The 21,680-nt window shown below is 35.0% G+C and overlaps 1 protein-coding gene across 4 annotated transcripts; it reads left to right on the forward strand.

The window, feature by feature from the left end:
- Positions 1–835: 835 nt before the first annotated feature.
- On the forward strand, positions 836–20,102 carry LOC133261623 (caspase-13). 4 transcript variants are annotated; one of them, XM_061440078.1, is made up of 10 exons: positions 915–941; positions 1,277–1,318; positions 4,726–4,980; positions 9,257–9,366; positions 10,163–10,336; positions 11,577–11,811; positions 12,629–12,772; positions 14,193–14,302; positions 16,095–16,198; positions 19,521–20,102. In XM_061440078.1, exons 3-9 carry the CDS (start codon positions 4,755–4,757, stop codon positions 16,191–16,193), a joined length of 1,098 nt encoding a protein of 365 aa, XP_061296062.1. In that variant the 5' UTR covers positions 915–941; positions 1,277–1,318; positions 4,726–4,754; the 3' UTR covers positions 16,194–16,198; positions 19,521–20,102. The 4 variants fall into 4 exon arrangements, with proteins under 4 accessions (XP_061296060.1, XP_061296063.1, XP_061296061.1 ...); XM_061440076.1 differs by lacking the exon at positions 1,277–1,318 and having other exon boundaries at positions 836–941; XM_061440077.1 differs by lacking the exon at positions 1,277–1,318 and having other exon boundaries at positions 871–941; positions 4,729–4,980.
- The last annotated feature ends 1,578 nt before the right edge of the window (positions 20,103–21,680 follow it).

Raw genomic sequence — 21,680 nt, forward strand, 5'->3', positions numbered from 1 at the left:
CAGTCTCCTAATTTTCCCTCCCCCCTGCTTGCTTTTGGTAAGCATAAGTTTATTTTCTACATCTGTGACTCTGTTTCTGTTTCATAAAAAAATTTGTTTGTATCACTGTCTTTCAATTCCAAATATTAGTGTTATCACATGATATTTGTATTTCTTATCTGACTTATTTCTGTAGTATGATTTGCAGCAACATGGATGGGCCTAGAACTTCTGACCTTTTAAAAATCTTCAAAGTTGAGCACGTCACAATTTTTCTTTTCTTTCACTAACTGAATCTATCTCTTTTGTGTCATCACAGGATCATTGTACTACATCTTGGCAGTGCTTCTGTGGTCAGTCTTTGTTCAGATATAACAAAAAGAGGAACTGTCACTTTCAGTAAAAATTAAATGTTAGGGAAGCTTAGGCAGTAAAAAAAAAAAGCATGAAATCAAGACAAGCATTCAGAATTTATTTCCAATAAATGTTTAAAAGGAAAGGGAGACAGAGAGGAGATGATATTGCCATTATTAGCACAGTTAAAAAGGAAGCAAAAGTTATTCAGATAATCCTTATCCTGAAACGAAATGGGACTTGTTAGTTTTAAGTCCTTTAAACATTGAGATATCTGAGAGAGAAGAACAAAGAAAACAAGATGTAGGGGACTGAGGAAAGGGAAAACAAAACAAAACAGAGGTGCCAACATAGATCAGAAAATGTTTGGTCATTTCAATTTTTTTCTTCCAAAATGAATAAACATTTCTTCCCAAAGTGTTGGGAGATTCATTTGCTGACTACAGGGGATTTCCCGACAGTGAACCCGGAAGTTCCGAACAAGAATTTCTCAATCTGTGGTTAGAAGTCCCAGCCCCCTGTACTGAGGAAATGTCCAGTAACTTTCATTTTCGAGACTGTGCTCCTTCAAGGCAGTAGGAAGATACTAAGCTTATTATCTATGGCTGGTGAGTAGGGGTCTTTTTCCTAGCTAGGGGTCAGACACTTGAGTCTTAGAAAACACTTTATTAATTGCTCTGTGACAGACAGAAATATACAAAAGAGAAGTGAGCAGATTCCGTGAAAGTTACATTCTTCCTGTTAGGTCTGTGTAGCTTAAACTGGGAACTCTGCCTCAGAGACTGAAGGAGAGTATGATCTCCAGATAGCCCAGAGCCAGGAAGCAGTTAATTCTGTTTTTACAGCTTCTGATAATCAAAATGAGGGGTGGGAAAAGACAAATACAGTACATTTTTATATGTGAGAAAACTCTGAAAATTCTTAAACACTGTATATCTTCTAGGCTTCCTCTTGATTCCATAAAACTCTCTCCATGATCAGATAAGTGAGTCTTTGAATTCCCACCTTCCCTTGCCATCTCCTATATTGAATTATGCTCTTGGTCTTTATTAAGTGACTCCATTTTTTCCTCATTTCTAGCTCTGGTGCTAACTACTCTAGCACACTATTTCTGGGACTGTTATCACAGTTTTTAACTGGTCTCCTTCTCTCCAGAATTTAATCTTCCAATCCATCTTGCATATTGCTTTCAGGTCACATATCTTACACACAGAAGCTGGAGAGTGTAAGAAATGGAGTCTATATATGCAGCTATTATTTATGCTATTTATGCAGCTAATATTCAAGTACTTTAAATCATTTCTTTGCTTCATTTTCTTCGTTTGAAAAGGAAGAGGTTCAATTAATTCAGTGATTTCTAAACTTTACAATAAATCTAAATAATCTGTAGACATTAACACATTTAGATTATCCCCCCAACCTTGAATTACTCAATCATGAATAGGCTGTAATTTATAATATTTTAAAGATCTACAAATGATTCTTATGTATCTGCATTAGGTTTGTCTGCAGATTAGCATTGTTAGGAAAGAACAGATCATTATCTTTCAGTTCTTATGCTCTAGATATCTAATCTTAGATTTTCTTACTCAGTTAATTGCAATGATCCTTACTACCATTAAAACAAACAAACAAACAAACAAACAAAAATGTCTGAACTTGTGAGGCAGGTTTTCGTACCTTTCAAAATATATTAATATTTATTCACCCTTCCATTAATCTCTCTAAAGCAAGATTTCAGTTTCCTTAAAAAATGTTTATTGCATTCACCCCACTCATACTTTCTTGCTACTGTGTTTCTTTATTTCTTTCATTTTCCCTGTAGGGTAATTATTTCCAGGTTTCTGTCTCATTTCACATGTTTAATTTAAGCTCCTAAAATGTGAGAATTGACTGTTTTCTAGTATCTTCTTAGTGTCTTCTTCAGGATACTAATACAGCATTTGGCTGGGGAGTAGTATTTAAAATTCACGCTCATGGCTGCATCTTTAGCTAGGCAGGATGACTTCACTGGATATTGAATTGGAATCAGGACATCATTAGATAATAGACATGAGAAACTGAAAAAAAAAACTAGTAGAGTGATTCAATACACTAATGAGTTTGGTTGCCATTGTTAAATAGTACACAACTATAGGGGAAAAATATGCTACTTTAGGTTGAAACAAGTTTCTCTGGGAGCATATAGCTCTGACACTCCATCTAGTTTGAAGCATTAGGGAGAATTTCCAAAAGGAAATGGCATGTCATTTGAGACCTGAAGATAAAAAGAAAGGAATAAGGAATGTTGGGTGTGAGAAACTGTACATAACTTTCTAGAACCTGAATGAAGAGCAAAGTGTTCAAAATATAATGAGCAAGTTGGGTATGGTAGCAGAGGATGAGGCTGAACAAGAAAACCTAGATTACATTAAGCTGAGACATTTCACAGTGAAATCTATTCAAATGGTCTTTAGAACTTTGACTCTGCTTCATTGTGAAGAACTGATTAGAAAGGTCCAAGAGTAGACTTATCTGATTCTTAGAGTAATTTAAAAAGAAAAGATATTGGCCTGAACTGGAGTACTGAACTATTAGAAAAGGAAAAGCCATCAGATTCTTCAAATACTTAGTACATAAAATCAATACAGTTTGATGTGAGATGGAAAATAAAATACAGATGGTAGAAGAGGTTCAATATCACCAGTTTTTACTGATTTGGTATACTGGACTGTAAGATATCATTTACTAGTATGTATAGGTGATGAAAAATGAACAGTTCAGCTTTTAAAAGTTGAAGTTATGAGTTTGTGGTATACAGAGAAAAAATAACTATATGAGCCTTAATATTGAGATCCATCTTTGGGCTGGTCTATAAATTCAGAAATTATTTATTTGAATAATTAATTTATTATTTAAAGCCAATAACTGAAGCCATGAGTACTTGTAGATAATAAGCGGATGTAATGCCAAAATTATACAAATCTTTAATCATTTACTGTATTTCTCCTAGTACCACTCATTCAGTCAACATTCAACCTTGTTGAGGGCAGAAATAAATGAAATAGAATCCCAGAAACCCATCAGAGTAAACATCTCATACATTAATTGTATGTTGTTTGTAATTCTTCAAATTCTCTGTTATGACCTGTCTGCTGTACTCTAAGACCAATGTTACTGTGACTTTTTCTGAGAAGCAGCCTTTTGCACCCTCACCTGAAGAAATTTGTCCAGTCTTTTCTGAGTCCCTGAATTACTTTCTGTTCTCTTAAATACCTCTTTACCAAGTTCAATCCAGGGTTGGGAAGATCCCCTGGAGAAGGAAAGGCTACCCACTCCAGTGTTCTGGCCTGGAGAATTCCATGTACTATACAGTCTATGGGGTCGCAAAGAGTCAGACACTGGACACGACTGGGTAACTTTCACTTTCACTTTCCCAAGTACCATGTAAAGTAGTTTGATGATTTAAGAGTGGTGATTCTGGATTCTGAACCTCTGAGTTTTGAATCCCTCTCTGCCCTCTTACTAACATGGCTACTCTTCACACAATTTTGGTCAAATATTTAACTAACTGCTCTGTGCTTGTTTCTTTTACCATATAATATAAATTTTAAAATATTTATTACATGAAATTTTTATTACCTTTGAGAAGATTCATATGAAGCACTTGAGACCAATGGGACTTAATTAATATCAATTGTATTTATTGAAGCTGTGCTATGGTTAAATTTATAGAATATGGCATAAGAACAGAAATGTGATCCAGCATTTTATTTAAATGATCTGTAAAATAGGGAAAGTATTAACCATCTCTTTGGATGATTATGAGTGTCTATCATATTCATATTCATAAATTACTTAGTATACTTGTAAATAATATTTTCTATTGCTTTATACTTATCTTTTAAGAGATGTTAGCTATTATTAAATGAACAGATTTTAGGAAACTTTTTATTCATGTTTTGTTAATTTCCATGTTTCTTTCTCATAAAAGTTGTCCAATATACATTTATTGAAAGAATACCTGAAGCTAACATAAACAATGAGGCTGATGCTTCTGGGCCAAAGTTCTTGTTCAATGTCTTGGTGAATTTTTTTAGACTATGTCATTTTGTGTCAAGGTTAGCTTTATTTCTAGATGGACTGTATAACTCTCTTGTAGGTTTAATTAAGGATTGGTGAGATATCCTGTCTTCCTATACACTACATGTTCGAATAATATCTATGGTGTTACAACAAAATATTTAGTAATTTGACTTCTTTATTTCCCGACAAAAATTCAAATTATCCCAGACAGTAATAAATTAACCTGGTGTCAGGCTAATCTATAATATTGAAAGATCAACCACCAGATTGTTTTCAGTTCTGAATCTTTTGAGACAAGATCAAGTTGAAGCTTTGTATTTCTAACAGAAGACAAACACAACAAAAACCCACTTAAGATGTTGGAATCTTTGGGCAAAGAACTCATTTCTGGCCTTTTGGATGACTTTGTGGAAAAAAATGTCCTGAAATTGGAGGAAGAGGAGAAGAAAAAAATTTATGATGCCAAACTTCAAGACAAAGCCCGGGTCTTGGTTGATTCTATACGACAGAAAAACCAAGAGGCAGGTCAAGTCTTTGTTCAAACTTTCCTAAACATAGACAAAAATTCCACCAGTATAAAAGGTAAGACTGAAATTCTTTACAAAGGATATCTTAATTTTTTTAGAATCTACTTGACTCTAAGGCTGTTCCACTGTCGTTTATAGTTCCCTCATCCTCCTATTACTAATGTATAATTTTCATTAAATCTATCATTGCCCTTTTAGAGGCCACTTTGTCACTTGTGGGAGGGCGTCCAATTTCCAATTAGCTGGGAAGCTGAGTCTTCTGTTTAGGTTGTTCATTGAGATAGCTACAGAGACTTTATAATAAGGAATATCTGAACCTGAACTTAGGTTTCTGTCACTTTGGACACTATGTGTCTTCATTCAAGTTTCTTATCCTTCATAAACATCAATATGAGCATCTGTGAAATGGGAAGAATTTCACTAACCTTGTCACAGATTTTGTAAGGCCAGGAACATAATGGCAGGTATGGGCTGACAATTCCTAATATTTTAGCTCCCATCTGGAATTCTCCTCTGAGCTCCAGATATGATTAGCTCTAGCTTCATATTCAACATTTCCACTTGACTGCTCCATGAACTTCACAAGCTAAGATACAAAAAATGAAATACTTAATTCTCCCCATCAAATCTGTTCCACTTCCATCCCCTATCTCATTAAATAAGACTACAATCCACTGAGTTTCTTAATCCAGCTCACTTTTTTTTTTTTTCACCAATGAATAATAGCTCCTAGCAGAGTACCAAGGATATACCATATATATAAAGCATATTATAAGGCATATAATAAAAGTTGGATTCATCCATGTAATAAATAGTAATTATCATAATTATTCTCTAGCTTATAATGTTTATACCTTTACAAGGCTTATGTATTCCTGTGAGTATACAAAATAGGAGAATGTCTATAAAGTGTCCAATATCTTAACCTCTTTCAAAACTTCACTTTAATTGAATTCTAAATATCGCTAGAGTCTAAACATCCTCAGGTCCAAGTTCACCAGTGATGGACTCAATTTGGTATAATTTAACCTGAAATTCCAGCCCAGAATACTGGAGCTTATCAATAATATCAAGATGTAATAAATGAAATGCCACACAATTGTAGAGACCTCACTAGAGAAACTAAGTATTTTTAATAAGCCCTTCCCTGGTGGCTCAGAGGTTAAAGTGTCTGCCTGCAATGCGGGAGACCTGGGTTCTATCCCTGGGTTGGGAAGATCCCCTGGAGATGGAAATGGCAACCCACTCCAGTATTCTTGCCTGGAGAATTCCATTGACGGAGGAGCCTGGTGGGCTACAGTCCACCTGGTCGCAAAGAGTTGGACGTGACTGAGCGACCTAACTTAACTTTTCACTGTGTAGAAGGGATGCTACCACCAGCAGGAAGTACATACTATTCTAATAGATATCCAAGATGTTATCATTAATATTTAAGTTGGTCCTTGTGCAAGTTTATTATTTTCTCTTAAACTGGGATGGGATAAAAATGATTTGGATTTAGAAACAAAATCAGAGAGCAGACTTGTAATTTCCAAGGGGGAGAGGTGTGGAAGAAGGATTGACTGGGATTTTGGGGTTAAGTAGATACAAACCATTACATATAGAATGGATAAACAAGGACCTACTGTATAGCACAGGGAACTATACTCAAATCCTGTAATAAGCCAGGATGGAAAAGAATAGAAAATATAAGATAAAATAAGGCAACACAAAATCAGAGATAATTCAACAAATAGGAATCAGAGTTGAAATAATGGGAACTTCAAAATGATTTTAGCAATCCCAGAAACAAGAATGAATCTTAAATTGAAATAACCTGTCAGCAGAATCCGTGGCAGGCAGGAGGCAGGTGCAGACCCTTTCATGAAGTATCCAGTCATCCCCTGAGTTCTATCTGTACATGGAACCTCCAGAAGAGTCCTAGGACACCTAGAGTACCCTGGTCTAGGAGATCAGGAAGCTGGGTAAGTTGGGCAATTAGAATGTGCAATATTAGAATATTAGGCCTTTGGGGCATGGAGGGTTCTTAGCATAGTATTGAGGAAACGGGTTGGGAGATAAGAAGAATCCAAGCTATTTGTTTTAACAAATAGGTCTATACTTGCCTCCTGTCTGCCACAGACTTTTCTGAGAGGATATGTTATTTCAGTTGAAGATTTGTTCTGGATCCTGCAATTGCTAAAATTATCTTGAAGTTCCCATTACTTCAATTCTGATTTCCATTTGTTGAATTATCTCCTATTTTGTTTTATTTTATTTTATCTTAATCTGCCTGCAATGCAGGAGACCTGGGTTTGATCCCTGGATCAGGAAGATCCCCTGGAGAAGAGAATGGCTACCTACTCTAATTTTCTTTTCTGGAGAATTCCATGGACAGAGGAGCCTTGTGGGCTACAGTCCATGGGGTAGTAAAGAGTTGGACACAACTGAGTGACACTTTCACTTTCATACAGACTATGTACCAGGAACTGCTATTTAGTCAGGAAGATAATTATTCAAATTCTTTTTTTTTTTTTCAAATTCTTAACTTGCCAAGGGAGATGGCCTTGTCTTATCTAGTATCAGTACCTTTATTTTTGTTTAAGTTTAAGAGATTTCCTCAGCACACCATTAGATAACAGATAAAACTGAGATATTAAAATTTTTTATCTAAACTCCTAATTTTTTTTTCTTTTTCTTTTTTTTTTTTTGCTGTTCTGTCAGGCCCATGGGCTTTGGACAGCAGGCTACACTATATTTATTACACTGTATTGAAATGATTCATGCTAATTTTACTATTAGATATAAGAAAGTCTAATTTTCAGTTTTATTTGTAAATGCTGCCTCTATATGTAGACACATAATGGCCATTAGGAGATAACATTTGTTAAATTCGAGAGTACACCAAACCTGTAAGTTACCTGAAAACAGGAGACTTTCAATGACAAAACATGCCTTCTGACCAGAGACTATCCCAGGACCCCAGACATCTTCACATTGGCAGAATCTTCTGAAATAGATAGATATGTTCACATAATCTATGAAAATAAATGTTCAGAGAGTTTGGTACCCTTTGCTTCCTCTCCAGAGCTTAGATTTTTAGCATACTTTTTAGAAAGACATTTTAAAAAACAGTATTTAAAAAGTAATGGAAAAAATAAATGAAATAATTATAGAAGATGATATTGGCTTTCTAATGTAAATCAAATTAATAAGAAAAAAATTGATTAGTTCATGTATATGAACATAGAGGTTTATTCCTTTCATAGACAAAAACCTTGTTATATTAGTTCTTGATAAATTTCTCTTCGGGTTTTTGCTTATGAGGACACTCTTCCTTCCCTCTCAAAGGAAGGGCTTTGGACTTTCCCAGTCTCTTGCACAATCTTAGTCAAATGAGGCCAACCAGTTTCCGAAAATATTACATTTCTCAAAGGATTAAGGCAGAATGAGTCAGAAACAAACATTTCCAAGAGGGAGAAGTTATTTCCTCTATATGGGTTGAAAACCTAGTGCTGGTTATTCAGCATTTGGAGGCAGACATTCAGAGTATGTAGAATGTAGAATCTCTGACAAATTTGTCCTTTTGACACTGGGTACAGTACTATGGTTAATAGACAGCATTTCTCTTTTAAATAGTTGAATTCACAGCTTGATGAGGAATCCTTGAGGCTCACTTTCTCTGGAAAGGTTAAGAACTCATGCTGAGGTTGAAAAAAAAATACCTGGGTGATACAAGATTTAAGATTCCTTTAAGTATTTGGGGGTGTATGTGTCTCTATTTGTTGTGTGAATTAGGAATGGACTTGGGATATCGGACTTAGCTTTTATGTGCATAAATTGTGTCTAGTAACACATTAAAATGATAAAATGTTGATATATTATGTTAATTTTTAAATTAATTGATACTATATTTATTTAATGTGGGCATTAGAAAATTTAAAATTGCACATGTGATTCAATTATATTTATAATAGATAATACTGATGAATATTTAGTCAATGTGCTCTTGCTCAGAGACAACAGAAAGTCCACATAGATAATTAATACCTTAGAATAAAACTATTTGAAAAATAAAATTGTTTTGTTCAGTAAGGAACAAAGTTATTTGATCCCAAATCATCAAGGTTATTTTTTTCACAATATCAGAATATGTTATTGCATTTGTTAGTAGCTCTGCTTTTACTACCAAGTATTTCTCCTTTCTTTTCCAGTGATAATACATCTATCTCCTATCACCAAATGTGTTAAAATCTTTTCCCCAGACTGTCCCCTCTCTGTCAGTCTTCTTTGGTGATAACTGGGTCACAAGGACATATATTACCAATTATATCATGTGATGTATCCTGCAGCTCCTGAGGAAACTGTGGCTGGACCAGATGAGTCAGTGGGATCTGCAGCTACCCTCAAGCTTTGCCCTCATGAAGAATTCCTGAAACTGTGTAAAGAAAGGGCTGGAGAGGTGCTGTGTTCTGTACATGAAAGGGAGGAAGAGAAGCAACTGCTTTCACTAATTACATAATTTCTTAAAGCGCTAGTTACAGAACAGCAGGGTGGGGACAGTGGTAATTTTGTTTATAAATACTTTGAGCAGGAGGAAATCACATGGCCTCACACAAATTCCAGTTCTCTTTCCCTATGATAAAATATGTCTGTCATTTTTTCATTTATTTGTTGTCAAATATATTTGGGATTTATTAGAATTTTAGCTGTAGTCACAGAATCAAAATATTTATGAAATAACATGACTGAGTAATAATTGGTTGCATTCTAGTTAAAAAAAATGTTAACATCTGCAAAACATAATAAATTAGTATTAAAAATAGTAACAAAATAATGTTACCTAAGGCAAATAATCTTTGGTGTATTTATTTTTAGCTGGAGCCAATGGCAAATATCTCCTAGTTTTTACAAAATTTGACCTGAATCTTGAACGTTTAGAAAGATTTGACTAGGTGTAGAAGAAAGACGAGAAGGAGAGGGTAGGAGTTGTTCTAGTCTCCTCAAGATTCTTGAGTAAACATTACAAATATGTTTGGATCCTGTTCTGGGCTTTTGAAAGACAATTCACTTCCAATTTGTACTTTTTTCTATTGTCAGTTTAATCCATTAAGTAAGAAAGAGGAAGGACAGTGTCTTCTGGTATAGGATAGGAGAGGAGACAACTATGCAAGCCCTTAATAGCAACAGTGATTGGTATATGAAGGTTTAAGAGAGATTTAGGTAAATCAAACTCATTGCATATCAATTTTCTGTAGATCTATCCAATAAAGGAGAGAAAGGACCGCACTCGTCTGGCTCTCATCATATGCAACACAGAGTTTGATCATATGCCTCCCAGGAATGGGGCTGCCCTTGACATCCTTGGAATGAAGCAGCTGCTTGAGGGTCTTGGCTACACTGTGGAAGTGGAAGAGAAACTCACAGCCAGGGTAAGGGTCCCTCACCTACCCTGACACACACATATTCAACACATATCCAATACATATGGATCCTCCTACTAGCAAGGGAACTTTACAATACAAGCAAATGCTTTAATAATCATAGGTCTCATTTATGTGCATGTGTGTGTCTAAGTATGTGAATGTGTGTTGTAAAGTAAATATTAAGACAGGTGAAATCTGTGTCTCTTTAGAGTTTCAAATATCCTTAATTCCATAAAACCTGACAAAAAAACTGATGGGCATGTATACCCACACAATTCTGAAGTGTGAAGGTTGAGATTCAGCCCTAGTATTTCCCAGAAAATTCTAGAGTAAAGAATGCTAGCAGGAGTGAACTGCTATTTACAGCATTCACATAAATGCTGAATCCTGACTCTGGCAAAGGCTATGCTGGCATGGGGGATGGGTCAGTAAATGAGACAGAAGGTTCCCAGCTCACACTGATGTAGGTTAACTTGCTGGGTGGCAGGGAATGATCAAACCATAAGCAAAACAGAACATTTCAGAAATTTGATGTATCTGTATGTCTTTGAGATTGAAAAGAAAGTGAAAAGGAAAAAAAGGAAACAAAATAATACATTGGTGAATGGGGAGTAATAATGTTTGATTGTTTTATTGATAACATAATAATAAGTAATAATGTTTCCATCTTGACCAAGAAAAACATCTGTGAAGAGATAATATGCTGTTGGACACATGACTATCAGAGACAAGATAGCTCTAGAAAGATGTGAATTAAATATATTCCAAGAAGGCATGACTACAAGTGAAAAGTCTGAACTGAATTTGAAACTGTTACCTGAAAAGTAGGAAAAGATCAGTGTAACCAGAGGAGGAGGAAGAATGTCAGAAGGAGAAGTATGCTCATGTCAGAAGTTTTATTTTATTCTAAGTATGATGGGGAGTGTTTTAGAAGGAAAATGGTTTGATACATTTATTATTCAAGTTTCTTATTAAGTAGTGAGAGAAAGGAAAGAGTTGAAAGGGAAAGTATATAGTGACAATAAACAAATGTAAAATGTATTAAGAGGACAGGTTATATCAGGACCAAAATTTGAATCTACTGATCCATTATAGAAACAAAAATAAAATTATCATTGAGTATCCACTATGTAAAGGTACTGTGACTGAAATGTTGCAGACCTTTCTTATACTGATCATAAAAAATAGGAGGTCAGTTTAATTTTAATGCTTGTCCCATTGAAATAAGACTTTGTGGTCTTTTCAGGACATGGAATCAGTGCTGTGGAAATTTGCTGCACGTGAAGAGCACAAATCCTCAGACAGTACATTCTTGGTGTTCATGTCTCATGGCATCCTGGATGGGATCTGCGGGACTATGCACAGTGAGGAAGAACCAGATGTGCTACCTTATGATACCATCTTCCGGACATTCAACAACCGTAATTGCCTCAGTCTAAAGGACAAACCTAAAGTCATCATTGTCCAGGCCTGCAGAGGTGGTGAGTTGTGAGATGAAAATCCAAAGTTCATAAAGATCATAAAGGTGTTTGTAGTGCATGTTTTATTTCTAGGGGAAATAATCTTAAACTAAATTGAATTATTAGGAAATTCCATTTAGGGGGCTGATCTCATGAGACTTGTTAGATGATAAATTTCTGATAAATTAACTGAAAAATTCAATCTAAAGTAAGTGATTAAGGAGATCACTAGAATCCTCAAAAAATTAGACATAAATATTCTAACCTTGAAATGAAATCATTTAAATGATTGCTTTGCTTGTAAATTTTTACAGACATTTTGATGTTCTCTGGCTTGAGAGGAACTTCATTTGAAAGTTGGGATATTAATAATAGCAATATATTTTTCTTTTTTTCCTCATAGATTATTGAAATGGAAATGACTTGGGAGATGAGGGAACTTGGGATTTCAGGGAAATGTTTTTGTTTTCTTCTTCTTCTTTTTTTCTGACTCCCAATTGCCATTTTAACTTTTAGAGCAGTTTTTAAAGTTGAAAAGTAGAAATAATTTAGCTATAAAATGATAAATATGCTCTGAGATTATACAGATAAGGCTTTAACTCCTTTGTTACTCTCAGCAAATGTATTCCTCCAGTTTTACCATGTTTTTACTATTAATTGGCACATTGCTCAATGACATAAGAAAAAGACAGTGTTGGGTGGAGACGCACTCACTTGTGTGTATTTGTGTGTGTACTTCTGTGTATAATACTAGTTAGAATAAACATTGCAAAATAATGAGGTAATTGCAATAGTCACACTGAGGGAGACAGTGTGAAGAAAGTTGATGTCTCTACAGCAAATCGTGGGGAATTGTGGGTCAGTGACTCTCCACCAGCCTTGGCAGACAGCTTTTCACAGTCATCCGAGAACCTGGAAGAGGATGCTGTTTACAAGACCCATGTAGAGAAGGACTTCATTGCTTTCTGTTCCTCAACTCCACGTATGTATCTTTCAGTTGCAGACAGGGATTTGTGGGTCTAAGGCTATCTCTGAATGATTCCTAAAAAAAAAAAAAAAGAGTAAGAATGATTTGATACAAATTTTGAATACTGTCAATATGTTTTACTTTTTCTTCACTTTTAAAAATTTATTTTTATTATCTGTTGTACTTTATAGCCAAAAGTATCATAACCATTAGAACAACCTAATACAAAATAATCCCTTTACTATCACACTGGTTACAAACAGATTATTGATTCAGTTTTCTATTAAATTCGTGTAACATTTTGAGTATAGTGTTTTTGGGATCTAAGGACTGACTGCCCTTTCTGAAAAACTATCAACTCCAACTCATGTTCTCTATTATTTCTCATCTGGTGCTTCTTATAACAGCACCATAAACATGCACTAGCAAGTAGGTGCATATCTTTTTAGAGGAAGAAGCAAATGATAAAATGGGGCTTATTACTAGTAAGAGAAGAGCGTTTATTTCTTCAAATCTACATAATCATCTTGAGAGGCCTTGTATCTGAGCATTTCTAACTTGAAGATTTTAATCATTCATCACTTTATTGAAGCATAATTAACATACAAAAAGCTGTACATGTTTAATGTATATAGTTTAATGAGTTAGGAGATAAGTATATACCACTATCTATACCACTATCTGTTACCACTATCTATACCAAAAACATATTCCTCCCTTCCAAAAGTTTCATTAGATCTATTGATTTATTTAGGAGAAGGCAATGGCAACCCACTCCAGTACTCTTGCCTGGAAAATCCCATGGATGGAGGAGCCTGGTAGGCTGCAGTCCATGGGGTCGCTAAGAGTCGGACATGACAGAGCGACTTCACTTTCACTTTTCACTTTCATGCATTGAAGAAAGAAATGGCAACCCACTCCAGTGTTCTTGCCTGGAGAATCCCAGGGATGGGGCAGCCTGGTGGGCTGCCGTCTATGGGGTCACACAGAGTCGGACACGACTGAAGTGACTTAGCAGCAGCAGCAGCATTCATTTATTTTGTTCACTATATTGTGAAAGACATCATGATTTATAATCTGTAAACAACCACCTGTATGAATATGGAGAAATTCTTCCTTCTGAACCTGTATTCCTTCCTCTGTAAAATAGGATAATTACAATCATCTCTCAAGCCTCTTTTCAAAGCCAAGTGGATAAACATAAACACATAGTAGAGAGTCAGTCTCCAAAAGACAATGCAATCTCTATGAAATGAACTTCAGTTGTGATGATCTGCTTCTTTAGTTGAACTTCTTTTGGAAAATGAGTTAATGGAAAGTTGTGAGTTCTTCTCCTAAATATGTCAGGATAATTCCCAAGATACATTTTTGTTTTAAAAGAAAAAAAAAATTATGAACACCACAGCCCAAGGCTTACCACTTCTTATCGTCATAGATAATGTGTCCTGGAGAGACATAAAAAAAGGTTCTCTCTTCATTACACGACTCATCACATGCTTCCAAAAATATGCTTGGTGCTGTCATCTTGAGGAAGTATTTAGGAAGGTAAGTTCATCTTTTCTAATCATCAATTCATTAAGGAAAACTTAAATATTATTTGCCTTTCAAGTGACAATAAAAGATTTTTTCAGGCACACAAAAGTAGAGTAGCACTTGGTTTCTGTAATTCAGGTATTTAATATACAATTTACAAAAAGACTGCATTAATGCGCCACAGAAGAACAAAATGCTACAAAATATGAGCTTGTATCTTATGGGCTATAAGTTTATTATAACTCAAAGAATGGAAAGTATATTGGATTAATTTTCACTGCTTCATTTAAATATATATATTATATATATAATATATATGTAGTATATATATATATATAGTGGTTTACTTAGTAATGGGTTATATCTTTGTGACACAGGTGTAAGTGAGACTCATGTGATATAAGGCTACCTAGAACTTACATTCTTATGAGAGAGATGGGCGTTAAAAAATATTCCAACAAACACACTGTGTAATGCAAGTGTGATAGGATCCATGAGGAGAAGGTCCTAGGAAATGTGAACACCTTGCAAAGAATATCAATGACTTAGTGACTGAACAGTAAGGACATTTGAAAGAGAACAGAGGTGAAAAAAATTATTTGAATATAGTGGTCCAAAAGGGAACGCTTGATACTCATTCCCCAACTCAGAACATTCCCTATTTCCTCCCTCCTTCCTAGTTTATTTTTCTCCATAACTCTTACCACCACCCAAATAATATATATTTGTTTGTTTGCTGTCTTAATTTACTTACTTGAATGCAAGCTCATGAAATCTGGGATTTATTGAATACTCAACATGCTAGCAGGTAGGAATTAATAGTCATTGAAGAAATAAATGCATGAGTGTGTGAATAAATGTTCCTCTTTTTTCAGTAAGAAAGTTATTGGTACAAACATGGGAAACTGTGGTTGTTTTTAAACTAAAACCGTAGAGAATAATAATACTTCTGTGGGGGAAAAAAAAAAAAGAATATACCTTTCATGAATTGGAGAAAATTGTAACATAAAATGAGTCAGGGTCTCAGTGAATAGGAACATAGGAAGTTAAGTCCTATTGAAAGAATAAGATTTAAACAGTACATTTTCAAGGGAATTCCTTAGAAAAGATTAGAAATAGTGGATCTAAGTAAGTAGGATTTCACTGATAAATCTATGGGGGGAAAAAAAAAGGCTCAAATATCAACTTAGTGTTCAGACTGTGAATCTTGCTCATCATTCAGACCTTAAGGACAAAACCCTGCAATATTAAATTGAAGAGTTAGACTTATTGGAGGTAGAAGATAGAGGATCTCTGAGCTTCAGTTCTCATGAAAAAAAAAACACCAAGGGATAATTAATCATCAAATCTATAGATCAGAAATGGAAAGTAGAGAAAATGAAATTTGAAAATACTTAGTTTAGGCATAGGGCTTCCTTGATGGCTCAGAGGGTAAAGAATCTGCTTGCAATGCAGGAGACCCAGGTTCCATCCCTGGGTCAGGAAGATCCCCTGGAGAAGGGAATAGCACTTATCACATTCTCCCTTAGCAAATTCCACGGACATAAATTTTGTGGGGCCACCAAGAGTCTGACATGACTGAGAGACTTAGGTATGTATTTTGAGATAAAGAGACTATTCTGACATTGGGTGTCATATCTAAGAGGTAGAATAGCAGCAACAAGGAGTTAAAATATCCAAGGGCTTGGTTCCATCAATCCTAGGAGCACCCTTCATTCAAAAAAAAATCTTTGGCTTATTTTGCAAAACATTTTCTGAGATGCATAAGAGATATGTATCATCTAGAATCTCTTTTTGTTTTTAGGTACAACAATCATTTGAAAAACCAAATGTTAAAGCCCAGATGCCCACTGTTGAACGACTCTCTATGACAAGATATTTCTACCTCTTTCCTGGCAACTGAAAACAGTAAGTGTCAAGAGATGTTGTTGGCAGGCAAAAGAAATAGGAGAATGATATTAATAGTGAGGACCAAAGACAGCTCATTGCTTTAGTTGTCAATTAGTAAATTAGTATTCCTTGTTGATATAATTTGGTAATATGTTGTTATTTGCTTACTCTCTATATATGCATTTGGATCCTCCTCTCATAGACAACAAAAAGAGTCCAAAATCCAGTATTGGGTGCAATCACAAAAATGATAGAATGATCTATATATGCTTCCAAGGCAAACAATTCAATATCACAGTAATCAAAGTCTATGCTCCAATCACTAATGCCAAAGAAGCTGAAGTTGAAGTGTTAGTTAGTTACACTTCTAGAACTAACACACGAAAAAAAGATGTCATTTTCATCAGAGGGGACTGGAATGCAAAAGTAGGGAGTCAAGAGATCCCTGGAGTAACAGGCAAGTTTGACCTTGGAGCACAAAATGAAGCAGGGTAAAGGCTAACAGAGTTTTGCCAAGAGAATGCACTGGTCATAGAAAACACCCTCTTCTAGCAACACAAGAGACTCTACATGTGGACATCACCAGATGGTCAATACCAAAATCAGATTGATTATATTCGTTGCAGCCAAAGATGGAGAAGCTCTATACAGTCAGCAAAAACAAGACTAGGAGTTGACTGTACCTCAGATCATGAGCCTCTTATTGCAAAATTCAGAGTTAAACTGAAGAAATTAGGGAAAACCACTATATAAATGGTATATATGTTCATGGATTGGAAGAATAAATATAGTGAAAATGAGCATACTACCTGAAGCAATCTACAGATTCAATGCAATCCCTATCAAGCTACAGAAATAGAACAAATGATGTCACAGTTTGTATGGTAACACCAAAAAACCTCAAGTAGCCAAAGTAATCTTGAGAAAGAAGAATGGAACTGGAGGAATCAATCTGCCTGACTTCATACTATACTACAAAGCTACAGGTATCAAGACAGTATGGTACTGGCACGAAGTCAGAAATATAGATCAATAGAACAAAATACAAATCCCACAGATAAGTCCACTCATCTGTGAAGACCTTATCTTTGATAAAGGAGGCAAAAATATACAATTGAGAAAAGACAATCTCTTTAACAAGTGGTGCTGGGAAACTGACTAACCATATGTAAAAGAATGAAACTAGGACACTTGCTAACACCATACATAAAAATAAACTCAAAATGGATTGAAGATCTAGAGGTAAGACTGGAAACTATAAAACTCTTAGAGGAAAACATAGGCGGACACTCTCTGATATAAATCACATCAAGATCCTCTATGATTCACCTCCAAGAGTAATGGAAATAAAAATAAACAAATGGGACCTAAATAAACTTAAAAGTTTTTGCACAATAAAGGAATGAATAAGCAAGGTGAAAAGGCAGCCATCAGAGTGGGAGAAAATAATAGCAAATGAAGCAACTGACAAAGAAATAACCTCCAAGATATACAAGCAGCTCATGAAGCTATATACCAGAAAAATAAATGACCCAATCAAAAAATATGCCAAAGAATTAAACAGACATCTCCCCAAAGAAGCCATACAGATAGATAAAAAACACATGAAAAGATGCTCAACATCACTCATTATCAGAGAAATGCAAATCAAAACCACAATGAGGTATCATCTTGCACCAGTCAGAATGGTCATCATCAAAAGGCTACAAACAATAAATGCTGGAGAGGGTGTGGAGAAAAGGGAACCCTCTTACACTGTTAGTGGGAATGCAAACTAGTACAGCCACTATGGAGAACAGTGTTGATATTCCTTAAAAAAACTGGAAATAGAAGTGCCATGTGACTCAGCAATCCCACTGCTGGGTTTATACGGCAAGGAAACCAGAATTGAAAGAGACATGCACCCCAATGTTCATCACAGCACTGTTTATAGTAGCCAGGACATGGAAGCAACCTAGATGTCCATCAGCAGACAAATGGATAAGCAAGTTGTGGTACATGTGCACAATGGAATATTACTCAGCTATAAAAAAGGACACATTTGAGTCAGTTCTAATGAGGTGGATGAAACTGGATCCTATTACACAGAATGAAGTAAGTCAGAAAAAGAAACACCAATACAGTGTGTTAATGCAGATAAATGGAATTATAAATATGGTAATGATGACCCTAAATGCAAACAGCAAAAGAGACACAGTTGTAAAGAACAGATATTTGGCCTCTGTGGGAAAAGGCAAGGGTGGGATGATAAGAGAGAATAGCATTGAGACATGCACATTACCATAGGTAAAAAGGATGACCAATGTAACTTTAATACATGAAGCAGAACACTCAAAGCTCATGCTCTGGGACAACTCTGGGGTGGGGTGGGGAGGTAAGTGAGAGGATGGTTCAGGATTGGGGGACACTTGTACACCTGTCGCTGATTCATCTCAATGTATGGCAAAAACCACCACAATATCGCAAAATAATTAGCCTCCAATTAAAATAAATAAATAAAGTTTTAAAAAGCTTGTATTTTATTGTAAACTTCATCTCAATGCTAGAAATATTTACCTACCATCTTCTACTCCTGGTTTCTGACATTCTGGTTACATAAATCCATGGATACTTCAGCAGAATAACTTTTAGTTTCTAATTAGCCTTTAGGAACCACATTTGGGGATTGAATTATTTATTTGACTAATATTTATCAAGCACTTACTATGTTCCAAGTTCTATTATAGATGCTTAGAATATACCAGTGAACAAGATAAATGGGATCCTTGTTCTCAGAAAGCTCATACTCTAGTGAGTGGAGACAGACTCTAAATACACAAGCAAGTAGATGTATGTCAGAGAGTGATATGAGCTAAGGGAAAATAAATAAATAAAAAAGGCTAAAAAGACATAAAAAGATAGATCCTGTACTGTTATAGATAGGTCATTTTGAAAAGGCTGGTTTGGAGTGATGGAATGATTTGAAATCAGAACGAATAGAGTAGGGGATGAACCTCATGGTTCTATGTGGAAAATGCGTCCCAACAGCAGAAACAGGAAGCAAGCTCCTGAGGCAGATATGTGCTTAAGCTGGTTAGATGCTGCAAAAAGACAGCTGGCTAGAGAACGTGAGTGGGAGAAATGGCAGAGTGAAATTCAGGAAAATGGTAAAATCTCACTCAGACTTTACAAAGATCACTCTGATTGCTTATTGCTAAAAAGCTACAAAGGTCACCAACAGAAAGTAGGGGAAATAGCAAAAGCATATGGGAGAAAATAAGAAAAAGAATCACAGTAAGAATTCAATTGAAGGCTTCCAGGGATTACTATATTGATTTTTTGTTCTTTTTCTCTTTTCCAGAAAATCACAGGAAATTCAACCATTTATCAGCTTCAAGAAGCATTTTTATCAGCACAGCATCCATGTTTAACCTTTTGTCTTTCAATTAAAGTGAAAACATATGAACTGTTCTTTGGGGTCCTCTAAGAAAGAATAGAATTTCAATTAAAACAATGGATGGATGGAAATAAAGTAGAAGAAGAAAACTGGATTTTCTCGTTATATTGCATATAATGCCTGCACTTTACTGAGTGAAGAGAACTAGTCATGACTTGCCCTCAGCAGCAGGGTGAAAGGAGATGGTGCACATCTGGAGACAAGGACCAAAAACTGGGTCACCTGCTCCTTTGATCACTCATCAAACCTTGCAACTAGAATTATTTGGAAGAATATTTCTAATTTATTATTTAACCAACGTCATAGGTCAAGTTCAATTTTTTTTTCAGAAAGTTGTTATGGTACCTATGCATCTTTCTTCTTATCCATAAATTAATTTGCTTTCTTGTTGATGATTTTTCATTCCAGATTTCCAAGCTTCAGGAAAATTTTGTTATTTAGCAAACACTTGGTAATTATCTAAAATAAATTGGGCCTTTGATTTAAGATGGTATAATTGGGTGTGCTTGTATAGAAAGACAGACATTATTAGATACAGAACATCCAAGAGTGTGGGAAATGTCAGCAATGGGAAAGAAAATGTTAAATTTTCTGGAAAGTGAATGTCAGTAGAGGAATTTTTGCAACATGGCCATCTGAGCCACTGACTAAGGAGATGTACCACTTCAATTACATACATGCAGAATGCTGAATAGATATATCAGGACATGCTGAACTGTATTACAAATAAAATGATTCTCTAGATATCAAATACTACCATGATAAGTAATATTTGTTATTGTTTGTCAGAATTATTTGAAAGATTTTGATTACTGTAAGGGATATTGTATATTTAAGTCACTACTTTAATCCTCACAACCATCTTATGAAGTAATCACTATTAATATTTCTATTTTATAAATAATGAAACAAAAGAAAATAGAGCCTAAATGATGTCCCTAAAGTGACACATAAAGTAGGTGGCCACACCAGGATTTGAGTGCAACCAGATTTGTTCTGAAATCTGAATTGTTAACCACTGCACCACACTACCTCTCTAAAAAAGGAGAGACTGAAATTGTACAGGTTTTCAATTATAAGGGTTAACTGAAATTTGAATTGTAATGGTTAACTAACAGTACAAAGACTTGTGATGTATATATTTCTGTCCCTCACTTCTCCACTTGGAACCAAAGACCCAAAAACATACAAAAATGCATCACAATGATCCAAAAATATACAGAGACAAACTTTCTTCTCTGACTACTGCATGATGATGTTAAAACCCCAGTAACATAAAGACTGCAACAAATTTCTACATAATTAGAAATAAAAACACATGCACATAGTATATGCATATATAAACATAAATATACATACAGATGTAAAATAAGAAAGGAAAAAGTATGAGAAGTCAGAAAACTTGAGAAGTCAGAAAAATGCTGAACCATTAAGAAAATAGAAGAGTAAATTATAAAGATTAAAAAGAAAAATATATATATAATGAGACAGTAACAGAACAAAACATAAATTTTGAGCAGATTCTTAGAAAAGAAAGAAAAAAAACTTTTCCTTTAAAAATGAAGTAAAAGTGTTAATCACTCAGTCCTATTCAACTCTTTGTGACCCCATGGACAGTAGCTTGCAAGTCTCCTCTGTCCATGGAATTTTCCAGGCAAGAATACTGGAATGTACTTCCATTTCCTTCTCTAGGGAATCTTCCTGATCCAGGGATTGAACACGGGTCTCCTGCATTGCAGGAAGATTGTTACAATCTGAGCCACTAAGCACACCTCTTCCTTTAAAATGGACTCATTAAATAGCAGACATTCACCAGGATTGAGTATGAAAAAATAGAATAAGCACAAAGACAATATTAGTGATAAAGAGATATAATAAATAGAGATCAACATAAACACAGAAAAATCACAAGAAAATATAGTACATAACAGTGATGGAATTCTAGAAAAAGTAAATTAGCAAATGAAGACATAAAGAAATGAAAAGACAAATAAATCAATAAATAATAAATTCAGTGAATTTTCTTTGCTATATCTACTGGAAAAAAAAAAAAAAAGAAGAACA

This window comes from Bos javanicus, chromosome 15, assembly GCF_032452875.1.
Source record: "Bos javanicus breed banteng chromosome 15, ARS-OSU_banteng_1.0, whole genome shotgun sequence".
NCBI lineage: Eukaryota > Metazoa > Chordata > Mammalia > Artiodactyla > Bovidae > Bos > Bos javanicus.